At 39.4% G+C, this 19,608-nt stretch overlaps 1 protein-coding gene across 1 annotated transcript in view; it reads right to left on the reverse strand.

The window, feature by feature from the left end:
• Nucleotides 1-100: 100 nt before the first annotated feature.
• Nucleotides 101-19,608, reverse strand: part of LOC124158856 — a 60,179-nt gene continuing 40,671 nt past the window's right edge. The window contains exons 11-22 of the mRNA XM_046534233.1: nt 18,981-19,152; nt 16,331-16,457; nt 13,293-13,537; nt 12,277-12,429; nt 11,295-11,414; nt 9,673-9,957; nt 8,575-8,748; nt 4,183-4,335; nt 3,011-3,112; nt 2,144-2,294; nt 1,378-1,560; nt 101-804 (exon numbers count right to left, since the gene is read on the reverse strand). Of these exons, the coding sequence (XP_046390189.1) occupies nt 665-804; nt 1,378-1,560; nt 2,144-2,294; nt 3,011-3,112; nt 4,183-4,335; nt 8,575-8,748; nt 9,673-9,957; nt 11,295-11,414; nt 12,277-12,429; nt 13,293-13,537; nt 16,331-16,457; nt 18,981-19,152 (2,005 nt within the window). The 3' untranslated portion in view covers nt 101-664. The remainder of the gene's footprint in view (nt 805-1,377; nt 1,561-2,143; nt 2,295-3,010; nt 3,113-4,182; nt 4,336-8,574; nt 8,749-9,672; nt 9,958-11,294; nt 11,415-12,276; nt 12,430-13,292; nt 13,538-16,330; nt 16,458-18,980; nt 19,153-19,608) is intronic.

Genomic DNA, 19,608 nt, shown 5'->3' on the forward strand with positions numbered 1-19,608 from the left:
GAAATCGATGAACCATTTGAATAGATGATGTCAAGGTGGAAGCCCAGTCCATCCCGTAGAAGTTTGATTTATCTTGTCAATTAGAATGCATTTTGATCAGTTTTTATAAACTTTCACATCAAGGCCATGAAAGCAAAGCATTCCAATTATTATTTATAGTTGTGATAGAGTAGGTATTTAAACTTTTGCCTCACAAATATAAATTTCTATTTACAGATTCAATAACAGCTTTTTTCCTCACTAATTCTGATCGTTCTGCCATTAGCAATGCAAGTGGTGACTTTTGCATTACCACTTAAATGTGCAGCAGGATATAACACATCTTGGAGCCAACTGGAGAATACTCCATTCTAACAGTCATGGATGACTCCTTCCATGAATCGCATTGACAAGAAGGAAAACAATTGAAAGGTCTATAAAAATTTTGCAGTGGCAACACTCCTTTCTGCAATCAAATTACCATTTCTCCCAACACAATTCAACAATAGTAACAAAAAATGCAAAAAAATGACAATAAACTTCTAAAATAAGCTAAAAATATTAAGAAGAAAAAGAATGGCACCATTTAACAGTCCAGGAGAGTATTCAGAAGAGTATGTCCTTATGTAGCACTTAAATAGCAACAACTCAATGGGATGATAAAACATCAGTTTCCCAGATAGAATCAAATTCCTAGTATGGCTTCTTGAATTTTCTTGTCCATCCAGCTTCGATAGTATGAGACTCGAGAGTAAACACCTGGTTTGTTGGCACGGCCACAACCCTGACCCCAGCTAGTAATCCCATAGAGGACTGGTTTATTCCCTGTAAATAAAATAATACTCTTTCAATCAAGAGAATAAAGATAAATAACATAGCAGGGATCCTAAAGGAGTGGAAATAAATAATGCAAAGCATATTAATTTCGATATAAATACAGTAACTGAGGGAAATATTGAAACAGCAGACAATTGGCTAAGACCCAAAAATCCAATTCATAAAAAAATGGAAGGGAAGGATGAGTAACGACAAAATGATAACCAGGTAATGATGGATTACTAAGAAACTAAATTAATAGTAAACAGATTTTATTAAAACCCTAATACTTTTCCATTTTTGAGAGTAAAATATGCCATGGAAACTAAACTTCCAATGGAACTAAACTAAGTGAAAGCAAGAGCTTTCATCGAAGTCAGCCAGTAAGTGAGTGAGTGAACAAGAAAAGAAAGAGTTCTGGCCATAAACATAAGAATGGTCTGGAAGAGAGGAAAGGCTAGTATGTACAAGTAAATTTTTGTTTTAAATGTATACATACATGCACTACAAGCATGCTTTGGATAATTGAAGAGATAAGCATGTTTGAATTAAAGGGAAAGACAAACACAGGAGAGCAATCACCTTTGTCAAAGCAGACGAGCGGTCCACCCGAGTCGCCTTGGCATGAGTCAGCACCACCCTCTAGCAGTGACCCTGCACACCCCATACCAGCTCCAATCGCCTTATCCCCATAGACATGCTCGGCACGGCACACAGACTGGTTCAGCAGCGGAATCACGGCTGAGCGAAGAGTCCTTGAGAACCCTGAAAGAACACGCATCAACACACACAAATGGATATGGGCCCCACTCCTGTCAAATGACCACAGCATCCAAGATACACACAAGAATAGTGGTTCAGTAAACACAAAACAATGGAATTAGAATACCCTTTACCTACAGGGGTATTCTATTTTCTTTGGACCTACTCATACGACTTTGCTCCAACTGAAGGGGTTCATGAATCAGCACTTCCTATTGGTAGGTATTTGGAGGAGGCGACCGACAGCTGAGGTCATTTGCGCCATGAGGGAAGGGTAGGTGAGGAAGGGTTGAGAGAAACCTGGCGTCGGCATTAGCCTACTCTTAATGGAAGGCACCAAGTTGACCACGGATTAACGTCCCATCCGACGGACGGAGGGTTGCGTTTGAAATGGTCTCCATACAACATTCAAGCAGGGATCGGGCAGTCTCTGAAAATTCTTAGATGACATAACATCTTTTCCTGAGTTTAACAACCCTGATCAATGCTTTCATTGCTCCGAAGTGCATCAGTGATTTGGAACAACTGCTCCCATCTTGATTCGAATGATTTGGAATGCACCCACACAAGCGATTGCAATGCTCACCTGAGCCTCCTCTGCCCACTGATCCCCAGCCGCTGATGACGCACTCCACACCAGGTGACCTCCCCCATTCACCACCATCACCCTCCTCTGCCTTAGGCAGGCACACACCATGTACCTTATCGCTGAAATGTATGCCAGGCGGCGCCTTCAGCTGAAATGGAACAAGACACATTGTCTCCATCTCATGGTACATACATACATGCTCCAGGAATGAATAGAGGAAAAACACATCATAAGCCAGTCACAACAGGAAATCAATTCTCTGACTACACTGAGACTCGCAACCACAATTCATAAAATAATGTTATAGATGGAAGAGCTAATGAGGTATGACAAAAAAATTCTTCCCCATACGGGAATTCTTGGATAAGTTTGTAGTTAGAAAATATGAAAGTTGTCACCTACTTTTCATGAGTTGGTGATACAATAAGAGAGAGAGAGAGAACAGGAAAAAAATGCTGGTGACACCCAAGAGTGGCAGCACACACTTTTTATTGCTGAGAGAACTAGAAACATACTTGAGTTTGAAGATTTATGTTATATGATTTAAATCTAACATTACTGTGTATTACTGGCCACTTAATTTATTGTATGTTTTGTTCACATGGGATGGCTCAAAAAAAAGCTTGAGTAAGAAGGGAGAGGGTTTTCAATAATCACTCTCCAGGAAGAAAAAAAGGGAATGGGTTAAAAAGATGAGAGGGCTTATGTGGAGGTGAGACAAGAGGGTAGAATGAACATTTCTCCCACAGTTGCCCATACACATGTATGTAAATATACATTCCTCACAGTCATAGGATTTCAATATACTAAAGGCAGAGGGAAGCACTCAAAAGTCACTAAATATCTCAATATATTTGTACTAACCTTGAGCAAAGCAATATCATTGTTCAAGTATGGTCCCTTATTGAAGTCCTCATGGATGTAAACCTCTGCAATTGGTACCTCTTGCTCTGTTCCTTCGTCCAGCTGCAACATCAATTCAACACAACCACAAGTAACACATTAGATGAAATTGCTACCAGAAAAAACTATAAGAAATATACTTTCCAATTCCTATGTAAAAAAGCAAAAATTTCAAAGAGGATTGCACAGGAAAAAACATGCTCATCAAGTGCCAAAACTATTATTATATTCCTCCGATAGAAACAATTTACGTATGATCACAATACAAACCTTCAACAGCTACTAGGTTCTATTGGAAACAAAAATTGAGCTATGGCGGCAGCAAAGATAAGAGCTACATCTAAATAATATGATATCAGGACTCCTTTACTTGTTACTATGCTTGGACTTGTTCTTGTGTCAAATAATGAGCAATTAAACGTTTAGTCTGGGCCCAAAGAAAAGTGATTAGTGATCTCGAGGGAACCTGTATGTCGATGTGGCTCAGGCTGACATATAAATAACTGAGGGTGTCTTCATATTGGGGATTAATTTGGTTACGATGCTTATGTAAAATCATCGCAATAGAAACAAATCATGCATCAGTGGGACAAGCAAAGTGGTACATTGTGGCATGTCTAGAGAGAATTAGAACTCTGATTTATTACACTTCCCTCCGGGACACCTATTCCACTGAAGTTTTAATTCAAATAGTTAGAACCAGATCTGATATCTTTCAGAGAATTATGTACAATGCAATTTCATTATCCAGTAAAACATAGAATCCAGAAACATTTGGATTCATTGTATGCAATCCAACCACCCCTAATAAATAGACAGTGCAACTAATGGTAATCAATATCTATGGCTAAGTTATATCAACACCTATCTCAAAATTTGGCCGGCTTGAGACAGGTATCTTAAACAAAGTGTAATAACATTAAAAAATAAAATTCAAGCAAAAATAAACACTTTGTTGGCAAATGTATGCTTCTTTTTCAGTTTTATGAATTTTTGGTCTGTAATTTTAGCGTACAATTAAAAAAAATTAATCGTTTTATTTGCTCTCCTGAAAAGTTGCTATTTTTGAGATACGTGTTGTTAGAACTTAGCCATCGATATGCTGAATAAGAAGGAAGAGTACCTATATTTACCTTGGAGTCATAGTCACCAACACGAATGATGTAAGCTTCTTTGGCGTAGTCCTGCACACAATGGCCAGCAGTGAGGGCCAGCTGAGGAGATAGCACCACAGCTCCACACCAATGAACTGACTTGGCAGGGCCCGTTCGAACTCTCAAGCTAGCCTGTCATTTCAAACGCAACCATCACAAAAGACAAAAGAAAATGAAATCTGGTGAAGTGAGCTCCGAACGCTGCACTGTGAATGAGTGAGTGATTATGATGTATCACTGCAAACTTCATCACTGTGAAGGTTAGTAATAATAATACATGATAAATATTACCTCTTTAAGGTTACAGAGCAACACAGAAATCATCAAACCAAAAAATGATCGGATAAAATGAGGTTTATATTCCTCTCCAAATCTCATACCCTAAGCACACTACCCTCTACTTGTTGCCATTCTCAGCATCCAAAGATTGAAATGAAACCGGTCTTGAATTTTTCTTCGTTCCCAATTGTAAAATTATTGGGACCATGGAAAACTGCTTGTAGTAATTGGAAAGTTTGGTTGTATGTATCAGTGCGTGCTATATCCCAGTTTTAACACTAGAACCGCGGACTTTTTCGTATACCTAGAACCGCGGAGGGGGTCATTTTGACCCCTCATTTTTTCTTGCCATATTTTTAGTATCTTGGGTTTCTTTTGGACACTGCACTCTGTGAAATGAATTATCTGAGATATGCAATGAAATTTGAATGATATATGGGTGGTAAAAGCGCTAGATAGACTACCCGCCTTGCACAAATAATGCGTTTTTCACATTTTTACTATATGTTCGGCTGCGGATGGGGGAAAAATGTAAACTTTTTTTACGAAAAAGAAACCCTTTTATTGGTGCAGAGAAGCATACAGTAATGAAGAATGTAGAATAAATTCGTTTTGTTGTGTAAAAAGAGAAACACTAAACAAGCTAAGTGTAGAAAAGGTAAGTAAACTACATTGATTACTTTGGTTTTCTTGTACAATTTTCACATTGCGAAACTAATTTCTATCTTTTGGCTTACAGGATAGACATATTGCTTGCATTGTCGAAGTGCATGGACCGCAGACAACTTTCTTACATTCCATACAGAGATAGGATGACTTATTCTTGCTTTTCGCAGAGCATACCTCAAGTACCTGACATTTGCGTCGATTCTCCAGCTTCGAAGTTTCAGGTCCAAATCCAAATTTGCTTGTAAATTGGGTCTGGCCCTTACAATTTTATTTGTCACCGAAAGCTCCTCTGACAGCTTTCTGAGAAACTCGTGACGTGAAATCTTTTCTCCGTGCATTCTGAGAAGAGAATGTAAGCATTGATAGAAGCAATATCCAATACGTTGTAAAAAACATGTACTGGCCAGCGTCGCATGGCAGCACGAACAGAGTAAAGCCTAGCCATTTGATCAACAGAGTCAACACCAGATTTATTTTTATTATAAACCTCAATAGTTTCAGGAAGTCTTTTCTCAGTTTCCCCCACTGTGATATTGGGATGCATAGTGCTTAGTACAATCACATTTTTCTCCCTTTTACCCTGATAAACTGTCAGAGAGGCATCATTGTTTTTCAAAAAAACTGTGGAATACCGATGTTCTTTTGCTGCTTTTACCTCATGAGGTATTTCCCTTCTCTTCCTATTTACAGTACCCACTAAGCTTGTTTGCTGGGCTTTTAGGGCCCTTGCAAGTTTCACAGTAGTAAAATAATTATCAGTAGTGATATTTCTTCCTTTTTTCATGCATGATTCTGACAACTTCAGAACGACATGCTCACCTAAGCTTACATCTGGTGCCCGCTCGTCTGATTTACCTAGGTAAGGCATGGCATTACACATAAATTTAGTTTTAGCATAGCAGAGCATCCAGAATTTTATGCCGAATTTGTCAGGCTTGTCGGGCATATATTGTGTAAAAGGTCATCTTGCCTTTGACGGAAAAAGCTGCTCGTCAACCGTGAGTTCAGGCCCTGGTTTGTACAAAGAGTTGCAGTTCATGATAAAAGAGTCCCAAAGGTCAGAGCAAAGTGCAAATTTGTCAGTACGCAGCCATTGACTTCTCTCCGTTCTCAAATCAAACCTCAAGTACCGCAATATTTCGCGGAAACGATCGCGACTCATTGTTTGTGAGAGGAAGGGTAGTCCCCATTCTTTGGACTACAAAAAGTCAAGCTCCAAGTTCCTTGCTCCGTACCAACCACGTGCATGCAATACTGCAATGAAAGCTTCCAGTTCATCCATAGATACCGACCAGTCCTTGTCCCCATTTTCTTCACGATGTGTTCGTTCTGTGAAAACCAATACGAGCCGCACTCCCCCTCACCTCCTCGACTCATCCGACTTCTCGCTTCACGCAATATAGCACTGCCGCGCAAACTGATGAATTCGGGTGAATTGCGAAGTATTACATTGTAATTCATGTAATAGAGCTGGCAACTACAATGACGCCACACTGGTAGGGGAGGCACGGTAGAGGAAGGAAGGAGCCTTGAGTGGGGGTAGCCGAGGAAAGGGGGGTGCCCGGAAATTTTCGCGTAGGTCCATTTCTATGCGGCTTGACTCTCACATTCTTTCAGGTGTCCGTTGGGCGGGATGCCTTTATCTGCGGCCTAATAAGAAACGACAGAGGTAATCCATGCCATTACCACACATTCGACCTACGAAAATTACGCTTGCGGTGAATTTCTGCTGCGAAAATATGAAATTCGGGATCGAAAATAGAGCAGGGGTCAAAATGACCCTTACCGCGGTTCTAGGTATATTGTTGTCTAGTGTTCACAAAAATAGTCCTAGAGCGTCAGAATTTCACATGAATACGCCTTTCTACAATTAATTAAAAGTCAGAAAATGCCAGGTTTGTGAAAAAAAAATTAAGTGTGAAATATGCATGTTGAAAATCATGAGGGGTCAATTTGACCCCCTCCGCGGTTCTAGTGTTAAGGTAATTTATAGTGGGAAGGGGAAGACTCATAAGCATCTGAAGAACCCACAAGAAAAAATTCTTAACACACATATGGAATCCTGCTCGGAAATTAGGCATCTTTGTAAAAATATTGTTAATCTGGTGACTTTATACATCTGAATTCCAACAAAGTTCCTCATAATGTGTTCCTCACAAATGATACTGCCAACTTATTCTTGGTAGAGACAGAGGCCAAACCTTCCTTTTTACTTGAACAATTGGGTGCCATGCAACATAAATTTGGTCCATGTCAGCCCCAACTCATCTAAAATCCCTCACTCCCTAGCCAAAATAGTCAGAAATTGATTCCCACATTTCCGCAATATGTCCTCAAATGCTTTGCTGTCGTCTATTTTCACATCAATCCACTGATCCTTGGACTTAATATGAATATAAAACTATGTCACAATACTCTTAATTTGGCATTGGACTGCCCTCTTATGCAGCACAGATAGTTAGGCCAATGTCAGGATAAGGTGCCATGGTTGGGGAATGGTTTGGTTAATTTACAACTGCTGGCCCAAGATTGGGAAACGATGCCATTCACATGGTTATTCATGATCAGTTGGGCCAACGTTGGGAGATTTTTTAAAAAATATCTCAATTACCCCCGAAAACAGCACAATGAGGCCTTCACATCGGGAGTTTTAACAATCAACAACAGACGATCACACACCAACCACATCCTGGAAAGGGAAACCTATCCAGGCGGGACTCGAGATCATACAAGATTTCTTATAACTAGACTGCAAAGTACGGGAGTAGACACTGGCATTTACAAGAAAATGCAATGCCCATTGTTACTATAGTGACATTACAAATATATTAATTGGAGGAATGGTTGTACAACAGTTGGTGAATGGTGGGGACAATGGTTGGGGAACAATGGCACCATTACAGTAGGATAACGTTTGGATAAAACGGACATGAATAACGGTTGACCTACCATTGCACATAACTGTTCCCTAACATTGGCCCAACTGTCTGTACTACATGGGCTGAGCTGCTTTCTTTGTTCAACTTAAGGATATCAGCTCGATCAAGTCGCTCACATTCCTTATTCCACCTTGCCTATTCCTGGGATTTCTTGTACCCAGTACTTCTATGTATTGCCTCTTGTTCTCACTGACACAGTATTGACTCACCTTCATATGCATTGCCTCTCCATCCTTCTACATTCACTCCCTCACACTTACAACCCATTTGGTTAATCACATAACAATTTCACCACCTTAGCTACATCCACTCTCTCGACAAATAAAATATCTTCCTCTTTCTTATCTATTATAGTTCTTCATTTTTAATTTGCATAATATATTGCCACTATATTTCCTCCTCTTACATATTTTTTTATGCTTCACTGAAAATTGGCACTACTGCCATGTGTAAAAAATGTTTGGAATATATAATAGGTGCTCACCTGCCATGGGATTGGCCCTATCTGGAAGTCCTTGCCCCCAGTCACCTTGGGCTGTGCCACCAGGGCATTAGGGCTCGGACGATTGACCCCAAATGCCCTCATCCACACGCTCGAGTTGGTGGCACATCCCGAGGGGAGGATGTCCTCGGTACTTTTGGACGGAACACGGCCCGCCTGAAAAATGGTCATGGGTAGTTGAAAAGGGCAAGGTGGTGGTGGAAGCTAACTGCACTCCAGCCATCTCACACCAGCCCGATTCTCACAGAATTAACAATAGTTACACATTTATAACACCCATTCCTGCACTTGAAAAGATTCCTTGATGTAGGAAAGATGCAATGAGATCACCCATGCCATTGGCTACTTTAGCCCTTCACAGCTCTACATTGTAAAAAAAAAATGAGAGGTGACGTCGAGTTGAGTGAGTTGCATCAAAAACTCAGCCTAAATCTTGCAATTTCAGTCAATTTGCAAAATGTATACACAGTGAATTTCATTTAGCATATTTTCAATGCAAATTTATTTCCACAACTACCCTTTTTAACTCTTGATTGTAGAAAATTAAATTTAGAGATAATTTAAATCTTAATAATGACTCTAGCATATGATTCTTTATGGCCTTTCAATTTTACTTCCTCACTTAGGATGTAAAAAATAAGACAGCACATATTCAGCAATCATGGGGTACATGAAAACTAGTAAGGAATAGTTGGCTGAGCAATGGTATTTACCTAACTTCAACTAAGGGCAGATCATGAAGGCACAGTTATGCATTATACTTGGTATTTCAGAAACCATAGTCATCAGAAACTAGACCCCATGCAATATTTTACTTAAAATACTGATGAAGGGAGCTTTCAATGGAACACTACTCTGTGATTGTAATGTACCCTAAGGTTAACATTATTGTAATTTTTGGAATAAAGTCAGCTAACAACTTCACCTTCAAACAGAAAATTCCAGCATGAAAGGAATTTGCTACAACAATATCAGTGGGCCAGTGACATGACATTATCAATTCTCAAGTCAAAATCTGATTGGCTTGCCATGATGAGCTCTCTAAGCACCCTAAGTTGAGAGGTGATCACTGCTGATTACCTTCCCCGAGTTGGCAGCAGGAGACCCACCCCACACTGTTGGTGCAGTGGTCGCGGTCAATATGTTACCACCAACTCCCGGAGGCATGCACTTGACCGAGGCATCCTCCGAATGTCCACAGTTATTCTTGCCCCACGGGAACCGAGGGCAGTCCAGGAGCTTCTCCTCATTCCCTGAACAGTGCATCTCATCTAGCCAGATGGGGCCAGTGCCTTGGCCATAGTGAGCCTCTTTCATCACAGCCACACCAGGTCCCCAGCCCAAACCCAACATTCGGCAGATCACCTGAAAAAAACAAAACACCAACATTTGTGCCCCTCTAATTAGGCAAGCGGCATAACACAATGGAGTATTTGCACAATTTTCAGAAACAACCTTATGTTTTTCTTTTCTTTTAAGTTGAATTTCCCTCCATTCTTCTCTTTTCCCACCTGCCTTGGTTTTTTGTTTCTTTTGTTCCTCTTCGCATATAGAGGGCTCTAGAAGCCAAGGAAGAAGAGTGCATGCCTTGCACCTGGGTATTCGTTCGCCCATGTCAAGGCGAAGAGGAAGGCCTCGTTATCTCGCCGAAGCTCGGGCGAGGAACAAGTCGTCGACGGACGCATGGGGTGCATAGTTCGGCGGAAGCCAAGGTAAGGCGGGATTCCCTTCCTTATTTCCTTTACCACCCCCTTCATTTCTTCCTTTCCATTTTATTAAAGATTTGGTTTCCAGTCCCTCATTTTTTTTCCTTTATTATTTTTCGTTGTAAACGTAAGGCTAAGTTCCGGCCCTGCATAATTGCATTTCGGGCGGGACACAACGGCCCCGTGACGCGACAATGGCAATACAATATTCGAGGCCAAAAATTTTTACATCTGCTTTGCATATTAAATATGGTATTAAGTGCCTTGAGCAGTTATGATCAAGTTTTGCCACTTTGTTAAATAAATATTTTTTCTTGGTGAACTTCGTCCTTTGGAGTACATATTTATGCAGTGTACTTCAAATAATGTGCAATATGGAAAGGCCCTGAAAGCCATCGCTACCAAATTAAGAGGAGTTAGAAGGGCTGGAAGGAAAACTGCTTAGTGCCATTGTGCAAAGAGCAGTATAAATTTTTCATCGTCATGTATATCTTACTGTCATTGCCATGAAGTCAATAATAACCCATGAAAATGGGGCCCGCAATATCAAAATATTTTTGCTCCTTCAACATCAATTCAAAAAACTGGAACTTAAATGGCTTTATAATATGCATCATGAAACAATACAAAGTTTTAAGCCAGGAATAATTCTTAAGGTTTAAAGTTTCTCTGACAAATTACTCATCACCCAACTCTGACCCATGCAAATACTCCATTACGTTAATTATCTTTCTGTAGAAATTAACTTTTTTTACACATGATTAATAAAAGAAAATCAGCATGCATTTCAACATTATTTACAGGTATTTCTCAATGTCACCAGATATTAACATATATTAGTAAAAGAGAAAAATAATACTACTGTACAGTAAAAGTAAACCAAATACTGACCACTAATTAATTTTATCTCAGGTTTTCAGTTTTTTAGAACTGCCCAATCAATTAAAGAGATATGCTGTAAATCAATCACCACAGCTCAATTGTAATCACACTGACCTGAGCATCAGGGATTCCAAAGTCATCATCGCACACTGTCCCCCACACGCCATGGTACCGCACCTCAACTCGCCCCTCGTGGCTCGTCGGACCGTCAGCTAAGCGCACCAACACCTCGGACTGCAAACGACGCCTGTCATTACAAATTATTTCACATTTGGGTGCAATAATTGCAGCATATAGTTTTAATATAGTCAATGCACTTTCTCCCTCATATCTCATCTCTCTCACTACCAGAGGAAAGGGAGGTGATATTATTTTCCCAAATTCAATTCTGATTCTTAAGATCAATTCTCCAGAATTATTATATACCTCTGATTTCCCTAAGTTATCCAATCATGTACTCAAGATGACATCACCTTTTTTACATTCCATCTGCTCCCAATAACTATATTTCTTACATTCTATTTCATCAGAAGAGACTTCATTATTGAGACAACGATGTCTCTATATTATATTCTTCCAAGATTATAATTAAATATTGTACTTTTAAAACTACTTTTTCATGAGCTTTGACATGTTTTTTCTTCCAATGAAACATTTTTATAAATTAAAATTTTTTTCATGCTCATATTTAACTTAGCATGCCAGAATCTTTTTGCAAAGCATTTTTTTCAATCTCCCTAATGCAAATTAATATTTTTAGCACGCTGTGTTTATATCTAACTGGAAGACATTCAGGAATATATACTTCATTCTAAAATATACTTCCATATCAGACAGGTAAATTAACCTAGAACAAGATAGGTACTTGGTGCTACCATCTTAGTTACATGTAATGAATTTCATTGATGTTTCACATTGAATGAAACAGGAAATGGCAATAAATAATGAAATGTTTGTTCTCTAGATCTAGGGCACATCCTTTGCTGGTCTGCCCAGTTGCCAAACATTGCAGAACCGCAATTGCAACTTTACGTGCCTACTGAACTGGCTTGTAGGGTCGTATGTAGATTCAGATGGTGGAAGAGCTTTTTCTCACCTGGCAGTGGAGGTCGTCTTCATCGCTGCCATCCTCACAGTCTTTGAGGTTGTCGCATAAGTACTCAAGTGGAATGCACTCCTTGCTGCCGTGGCAGTGGAACTGGTCACTCTGGCACACAGATCCTGGCACTTTGCACACTACTCCTGCAACCTACATGCACACAATCAAAGCAGTAAATAAAAGTCATTGAACAAACAGCACCCAATGAAATATAAACGTTTTGAAAAATATTGTGGTACATAAACATCAGCTTTTAATAAATTAGTGAGAATTATTACTACTGTATCTTTTTCAATGTAAATGTACAATCCTTCCACAAACTTATGGAGGGAACAATTTCCTATGCTTAAAATGTTGAAGACATTTCACTACCGTATGTAATCACATGTTTTATATCTCAAGGTTTTATCATTAAAGAAAACTTCACAGGCTATAAGCGAAGAGACTATGTAAGTTCACAAGAAGGGATAGTGTGCTCAGGTGGTCCAAAATGTGAATATGAAAAAAAAACTTAAAAAGTGCCAACGTTTAATTTGAATGGAAGAAAACAATTCACCAGATGCCACTTATAGAGCATATTATTTCAGTAGAGAAGTCTAGAGCTAAAGAATTTTAAATGCAGCACAACAAAAGCATGATGAAGACGACCTTGCTACTACCGAATGTATTCTATTCTCAACTATTCCACAGTAATAGATGGAATGAATAGTGAGGAAGTCTATGGAAGAAAGGGAGAAAAGAGAAAACTTATAAAATTCCTCAGAAGATATTGACAACTCAATCGGTCGCCTCATCAGACATGATGGCCAAATGAAGACAATTATGGAAAAACAAGTGGATGGGTAGGAAGGCAGAGGGTGGCCCCAACTGAATTACATAGGACAAATTATAATGAATATAAAAAGGAAGAAATACATAAGCATGAAAAGACTAGCAGATAGGAGAACTTCATCAAACCAATCCTCAGATTTTCGACTTATGATGGTGATGATGTAATTTGAGTGCTTACAAACCTCTTCGGGTCCACAGTTGTGATCTCCCCAGCCAGGAAATTGGCATTCACTGAGGGACTTCTCATTGCCTTTGCACTCAACATCGTCCATGAGGAACAGGGGAGACCCTTTGAGGACCCCTGAGCCAAACCCAGAGTGCAGTACAGCTTCAGCTGCACCGAGAGAAAACCCTAGTTCTCTGCAGATCACATCGGCATCAGCCAGGCCAAAGAGGTCATCGCATATCACCCCCCACCGTCCATATGCTGCAAAGAACCACGAGCAAACATCATAAAAAAAGCAGAGCATAAAATTGCAGGACATTCTTGATAAAGTGAAGTTTCTATGTGACTGCATGAAATTGCTTAATTCTTAATTGAAAATAAACTTTTTAAATTATATTAATTAACTTAACTCAGCTGGTTTCGTCAGTGTGTCTCATCATCTGGTGCAGATACAGAAAATGTTGAATCATAAATATGCTTAATTTATTGGGATGGATGGACAGTGACAAAAGGTGATGAGAGATTAAGTAAAGGTAAGGGGATGGGCATGGGACATCAAAGACAGTCTTGAGCATCCAGCTTCTTCTTTCCAAATGCTGTTCTCCATCTTCCTAGCTTTCCTCTGTAAATCCCCCTGATTCCTCCAACCTCAAGTCCCCCCTCCCCTTAGCCAGCCAAATTTGGAGAAGAAGCTAATAAGGTGGCTGCTCTACACTCCATGGAAATTTCTAGAGAAGTCATCATGAAGGGTGTTGAAGTTGTTTCGGAGTTCCCACCGGGTGAGGCTCTCCATTTTTGCCATTTCAATGGAGAGATGGAGAACCTCACCCGTTGGGAAACCCAAAACAACTTCAACATCATGATATGCCAGGAAAGCCTCAGATCTTTCTTCATTATGAAGGGTGTTTCCCAATGATGCCCTTTTCTCATCTCATTCTTTCCTTTTACTTAACCTCCCAGCACTTATTGCACTATCTGAACAACCCATTGACCAAGTGTATTTAAGTTTGTGCACTTTCTGTACCGGTGATAGATGATGTCCCACAATTACATAACTGTTTCAGTAATAATAATAGTAATCATTTATTTGTCCAGCAATTTATTTTGCACATATAAATATAGTACACACCAACATATATTAATACAATACTTATGGCTGAATAAATTCATCAACATAGAGAAAAAACATTCTTTTAAAATAATGAACCAGTTCACATTTTGATTCATTGATCAATTCATATTTGTTTATAACAATAGTCAGCTTAATGTAAATAGTAAGATCCATATTTATTGGCCCTAGTGCCGTATGCCTTGTTCTGACGTTTGGTGGAGATTTGTAGCACTTCGGGAATTGTACACATAATTACTATCATTCTAGTTGTAGCTGCCAATAATGAGCTTGGTATGGATGATTGCAACATAAATATACATGGGAGAGGCAGGATACAAAGGTTTTTAAAAAGAGGGTGACATCTTACATTGAAAGGTGCATTAAAAGGTGCAAAGGTCCATGGTACATGTTGGTGAGCATTGGAAGAGGGGTAGTTTTGTACTGTGAGTATAGCCCAAAAATTTTATCGAAACTGGAAAAATTGGGTGTAATATTTTATGCTGGAATATACAGTACCTCCTTTTCCTCAATTGTAAATGTGGTTGTTCACTCAGAACAAAATCCCAATTCAATTAAATCATCGTATAGATGGAAGGAAAAGATAAATTCATACAAAAAAATCTTCATCATTCAGCCATTCCTTCACTACATTGAAATATTAAAGAATGTGACAGTTGGTACCCACTTTTCATGAGTTGGTGACATCATTATATGTAGTTCCAGTTTATTTATTTCGATTGGTATGAAGCATTCCTTGAGGGAAGGAATCGCTCACTAATGTGTGAACAATAACAAACTGAGTGGAGATACAAGCCTCCAAAGTTTTGTGCCCATGGGCACCACCCATTTTCCTCTGCGGGGTCCCTCACTTAAGGCCTGGGCCCAAGATGGTTGGTGGCAACAGCAAAGGGAGACAGCCACCATGCTAGCTTGGCCCTTCCCACTCTGACAGAATGGATTTTGACGATGAGAGGGACGGACAAGATGCTTAATTATTCTACTTATTTTCTTGACTTTGGATATTTAAGGGACCCTTGGGATTTAATAGCTGATGAAAAAAGTGCAGCCTTTTTCCTCTAGCATTGAATATATAGGAACTTTTCATCCCTTAAATTTCTAAATCTTTAGAACTGATAATATCTAGAAAAATGTCTTATTTTAAGAACACCCCCTACAGCTAAGAAACAAACAAAGCTCAAATTACAAATTTCAGTTTTACACTATTATTGAAATTTGTTGAGTTGAAGTGGAGCCCACACAAAATTGATAAGTGACCAATGTGGAATTAAAGAAGATCCCTAGTAGAAAATATTGAATGTTACAGGATTTTTGTTGAACTCCAAACACATAGGTGTGTTGTGGGACAAATGTGGATCTCACACGGTAATTTGGCATCTTTTTTTTATTTATTTTCATTTTCCCCGTAAACAGCACATAGAGGCCTTTTACAATGGAGGAATTAACAAAGCATGACTCAAGCATCCATGCTTTGGATAGGGACCACCTACCCAGGCAGGATTAGAACCCGCAACCTATGGTTTGGCAGGCGAGGACTTTACCCCACCACCAAAGAGGCCGACCGATCTTGGGGCAAATTTAGTGGATCTGGTGAGAATATTCATGCTAATTCCACCGGAGAGATTTAAAACCCAATTTTCCACCAAGTTATTATCCTTGTATGGGATCCACCAAAGGCATATACTACCCAAGCTCCCACCACGGCAAATTTCTAACTACCTGCCCACTTTCAGAACCAATATTGAAACTCCAGCCAATCAGCAATGAGAGCTCAGGCGAGCAGAGGCCAAAAAGTTCGAGAGCTCACTCTGAGCTGCTACATAGCGGTCACATTCAGGATGAACTTCTGCAATTTTGTAGTAGTTTTCTGAGCGCTTACTCCTCCTGGGCACCCAGCGGATAATGTCAGAAGGATGGAGCCTCACCTTGGACTTCGACGCGTCCCTCGTGCGAAGCCTTCCCTCCAGTGAGGCGTACAGAGAAGCCTAAATCAGCAGATGAGCAGTTCACTTCATCTGAGCGATCACCACAATCATTGACTCCATTGCACACCTGTGAAGAGGGAAGGTACATTAACATAACAATAACTATCTTGGAAGGCATATGAGCATATCTAATACATCAATTTAAAAGGCAAGAGTTTGCATTATAAGACATTTAAATACAAAGGATATAAAAAGGAAACAATGAAATCTCCAGGCCAGATAAATAATAATTGACTTGCAATCACATGCAGAGTGAAATACTGGCAATAATGTCTTCCAGTAATTGGCAGAGTGTTTAATGACCAAGTGGCAAATTATGAAAATCATAGACAATATAACACACTATATAAAATATTGACAATACAGACTAGAAATTCCCTGATGTCAGGGGGTTTGAAACCCCAAGAATGCTTGATAGATACGCTACTGGGTGAAACCCCTCCACCCTCAACCTCAATGAACCACCCTCAAAAATTTTCCTATGAATACAACCTATTAGGTCATCATTCATTTCCTTTTAAGAAATAATCAGCATTTTTTATTTCTGGTAAACTTATCATTTAGCTAATTTAAATCCATTTCAAATCTTTTTACTGCATTGTAAGTGTATAGGAAATTTGCTAACACAGCTTTTAGTGTGCCACACTCACTTGTTGTTGCAAAGCTACCTCACAATTTGTTTCAAATTTTTGCCATTCATGGTTAATTTTTTTCCCAATTTTGTCAAGTATGTCCTTATAATAAAGCATTATACCTCATGATAGCATGTATAATAATTAGAGATGGGTCGAATATCGAATTCGAATATTAAATCATTGCTCGAATATTCGAATACCTCGAATACAAAATGATGAATGCTGGAATGTTTGACTCGGTTGCCTATGCAGCAGGCAACACAAGATTTTGGGGAGTAATTTTGATTTCCTTTAAAGGATTCAAACAGGAATTTAGCTGATTAATGAATATTTTAATTTTATGGAAACAATTGGGCATATAATTAATTCAACTAACATCGCTTTACCCCCACTTCTGCTGCCAAGTGCTAGCTGACAATCTGAGGCATTTTGCAAAATACAAGCTCTTTTCCACCGGATTTTCTTCAATTATTTTCAGTCCATCTTTGGGAGTTCTCATGAGATAAGAAGATGAATTGGAATTGCTATCAGGGAGAAACCAAATATTCTGAGAAAATATCCCTTTGTCTGGGACTGTAACAATAGAGATTTATAGCACCACTCAATAATTGTAACTTGATATATGCTTTCCGAAAAAAATACCGCATCAACTTCCGAGAAGCTCTGCTGCTCATATCGAGTTTCGCCAGAATGCTAAGTCTCCGTCATATTTTGACATTTATTTCTTTGCGTAAAATGCTTAAATAAACTCAGAAATGCGTCGTGTTTGGTCTTATTCTTTTTGAAATTACGCGCACATTACTAATATTTCAATTCAATAAAGGTGTAACATCAATCGACGAAAGTCATTCTTAGACACCTTTTGTGCTAACAGATGACTCATGCAGCGGTTGACCTCCACAGAAACGGGGAACTTCGAAGCTGGTAGGAAAAAAAAGGTCAGTGGGGGAGAAAAGGGAGGGCCGGAAACACGTTTCTATTGTTCTCGTGTAACTTGGTATTTTTTCGAAGCTAAGGTCTTCGTAATATGATCCCTGCGCGAGCTGTGACCTTTTTTTTATTTCGAAGAAGAGGAAAGCCTCAGAGGGGGGGGGGCTAGTGCTGAATGGAGAGGGATACCGGATCTTGGGAAATGCGCTAATGTAAGTATCCCACGGTACTCACACAGCAGTTGTCCTCCAGAAATGGGGAACTTCGAAGCAGGTAGCCAGAAAAAGGTCAGTGGGTGAGAAAAGGGGGGAGGGCGTGAAACACGTTTTTATTGTTCTCGTAACTCGATATTTTTTTCGAAGCAGGGGTCTTCGTAATGCGATCCTTGAGCGAGCTGGGACCCTTTGTTTGATTTCGGAGAAGAGGAAAGCGTCAGAGTGGGTGAGGCGAGTGTTGAATGGAGGGGGATAGCGGATCGTGGGAAATGCCCTAAGGTTGCTATCCCACGGCACTGAGGTTCTCCTGATGGGGGGAATTGGGGATTTTCGGATTTTTTTCACCCGACCATTTTCGGTTCCCCTCGTCGAACTCTTTTCATCGACGAATTTGATGTAATTCGTCAACTTGCGTAAAACGGGGCTGCGAGCACTAAATGACTACAGTTCTCTACATTTTTCCGAGTCAACTACCAACGACGTGCGTGCGACAGTGTATGACGCGAAATTCAAAGTATTCGAGGCGGTACTTTTCGCATAACTATTCGAAACCTCGAATATCGAATACTTTCTAATATTCGAGGTATTCGAGTATTCGCGGATACTATTCGCACATCTCTAATAATAATAATAATAATATATTTATTGGTACCACGAATGCATAAATGCTCGTTCGAATGGACTTAGTCCCAGAACAATAAAACTACACATTTTCTATTCCAGTCATAATTTTCCTCAGAGGTTTGTGCACATCATTAAATGAATCATGATCCTGAACATTAACAGCAATATATTTGCTCAATACTTTACCTTGCTTGAATCGATGCATGTGCCATTTTTGCAGTGAAACATACCGCGACAGTGAGCAGTCGGTGGCAACAACTCGTAATGATCCCAGCCTGATTTCTTCTCAAAATCCAGCTGTGCATTCAAGTCACTATTCTTCTTGCTCACTATCAACAAGCACTGCTCATCCTTGAAACTAAATAGAAAAAAAATAAAAAGTTTTACTCCTACTCATGATTCACTAGGTACGTACTGCCAGGAAACAGCAGATATGATGATAATTGGGTAACCATTAAAGGAGAAATCATTGACCTTTACCTAATCAGTTTTTTTTCCATTCAATCACAAAGACAATCCAATAACAGTACACGCCAATATTAAGTCCACTTGGTATAGCATTTTCTTACATGTAAGGTTCGTCACCAGTTTTCCCATAAAAACTCTGTTTTCTTTGTTAAAAAGCAAGCATATAAAATATCCTGCTAAAAGGTAAGTTACCCATTATTCCAAGCTTTGTTTTCTAGCACAATTTTGAAGATTTTTGGCACATGCAGAGATGTCCCAGCCATGTTCAGAGTTAAAAAGTCATACACAAAATTAAAACAACTAAGAAAACACAAATGAGCATACTATGCTAGAATATAGATCATGG

This window comes from Ischnura elegans, chromosome 5 (genome assembly GCF_921293095.1).
Source record: "Ischnura elegans chromosome 5, ioIscEleg1.1, whole genome shotgun sequence".
Taxonomy (NCBI): Eukaryota; Metazoa; Arthropoda; class Insecta; order Odonata; family Coenagrionidae; genus Ischnura; species Ischnura elegans.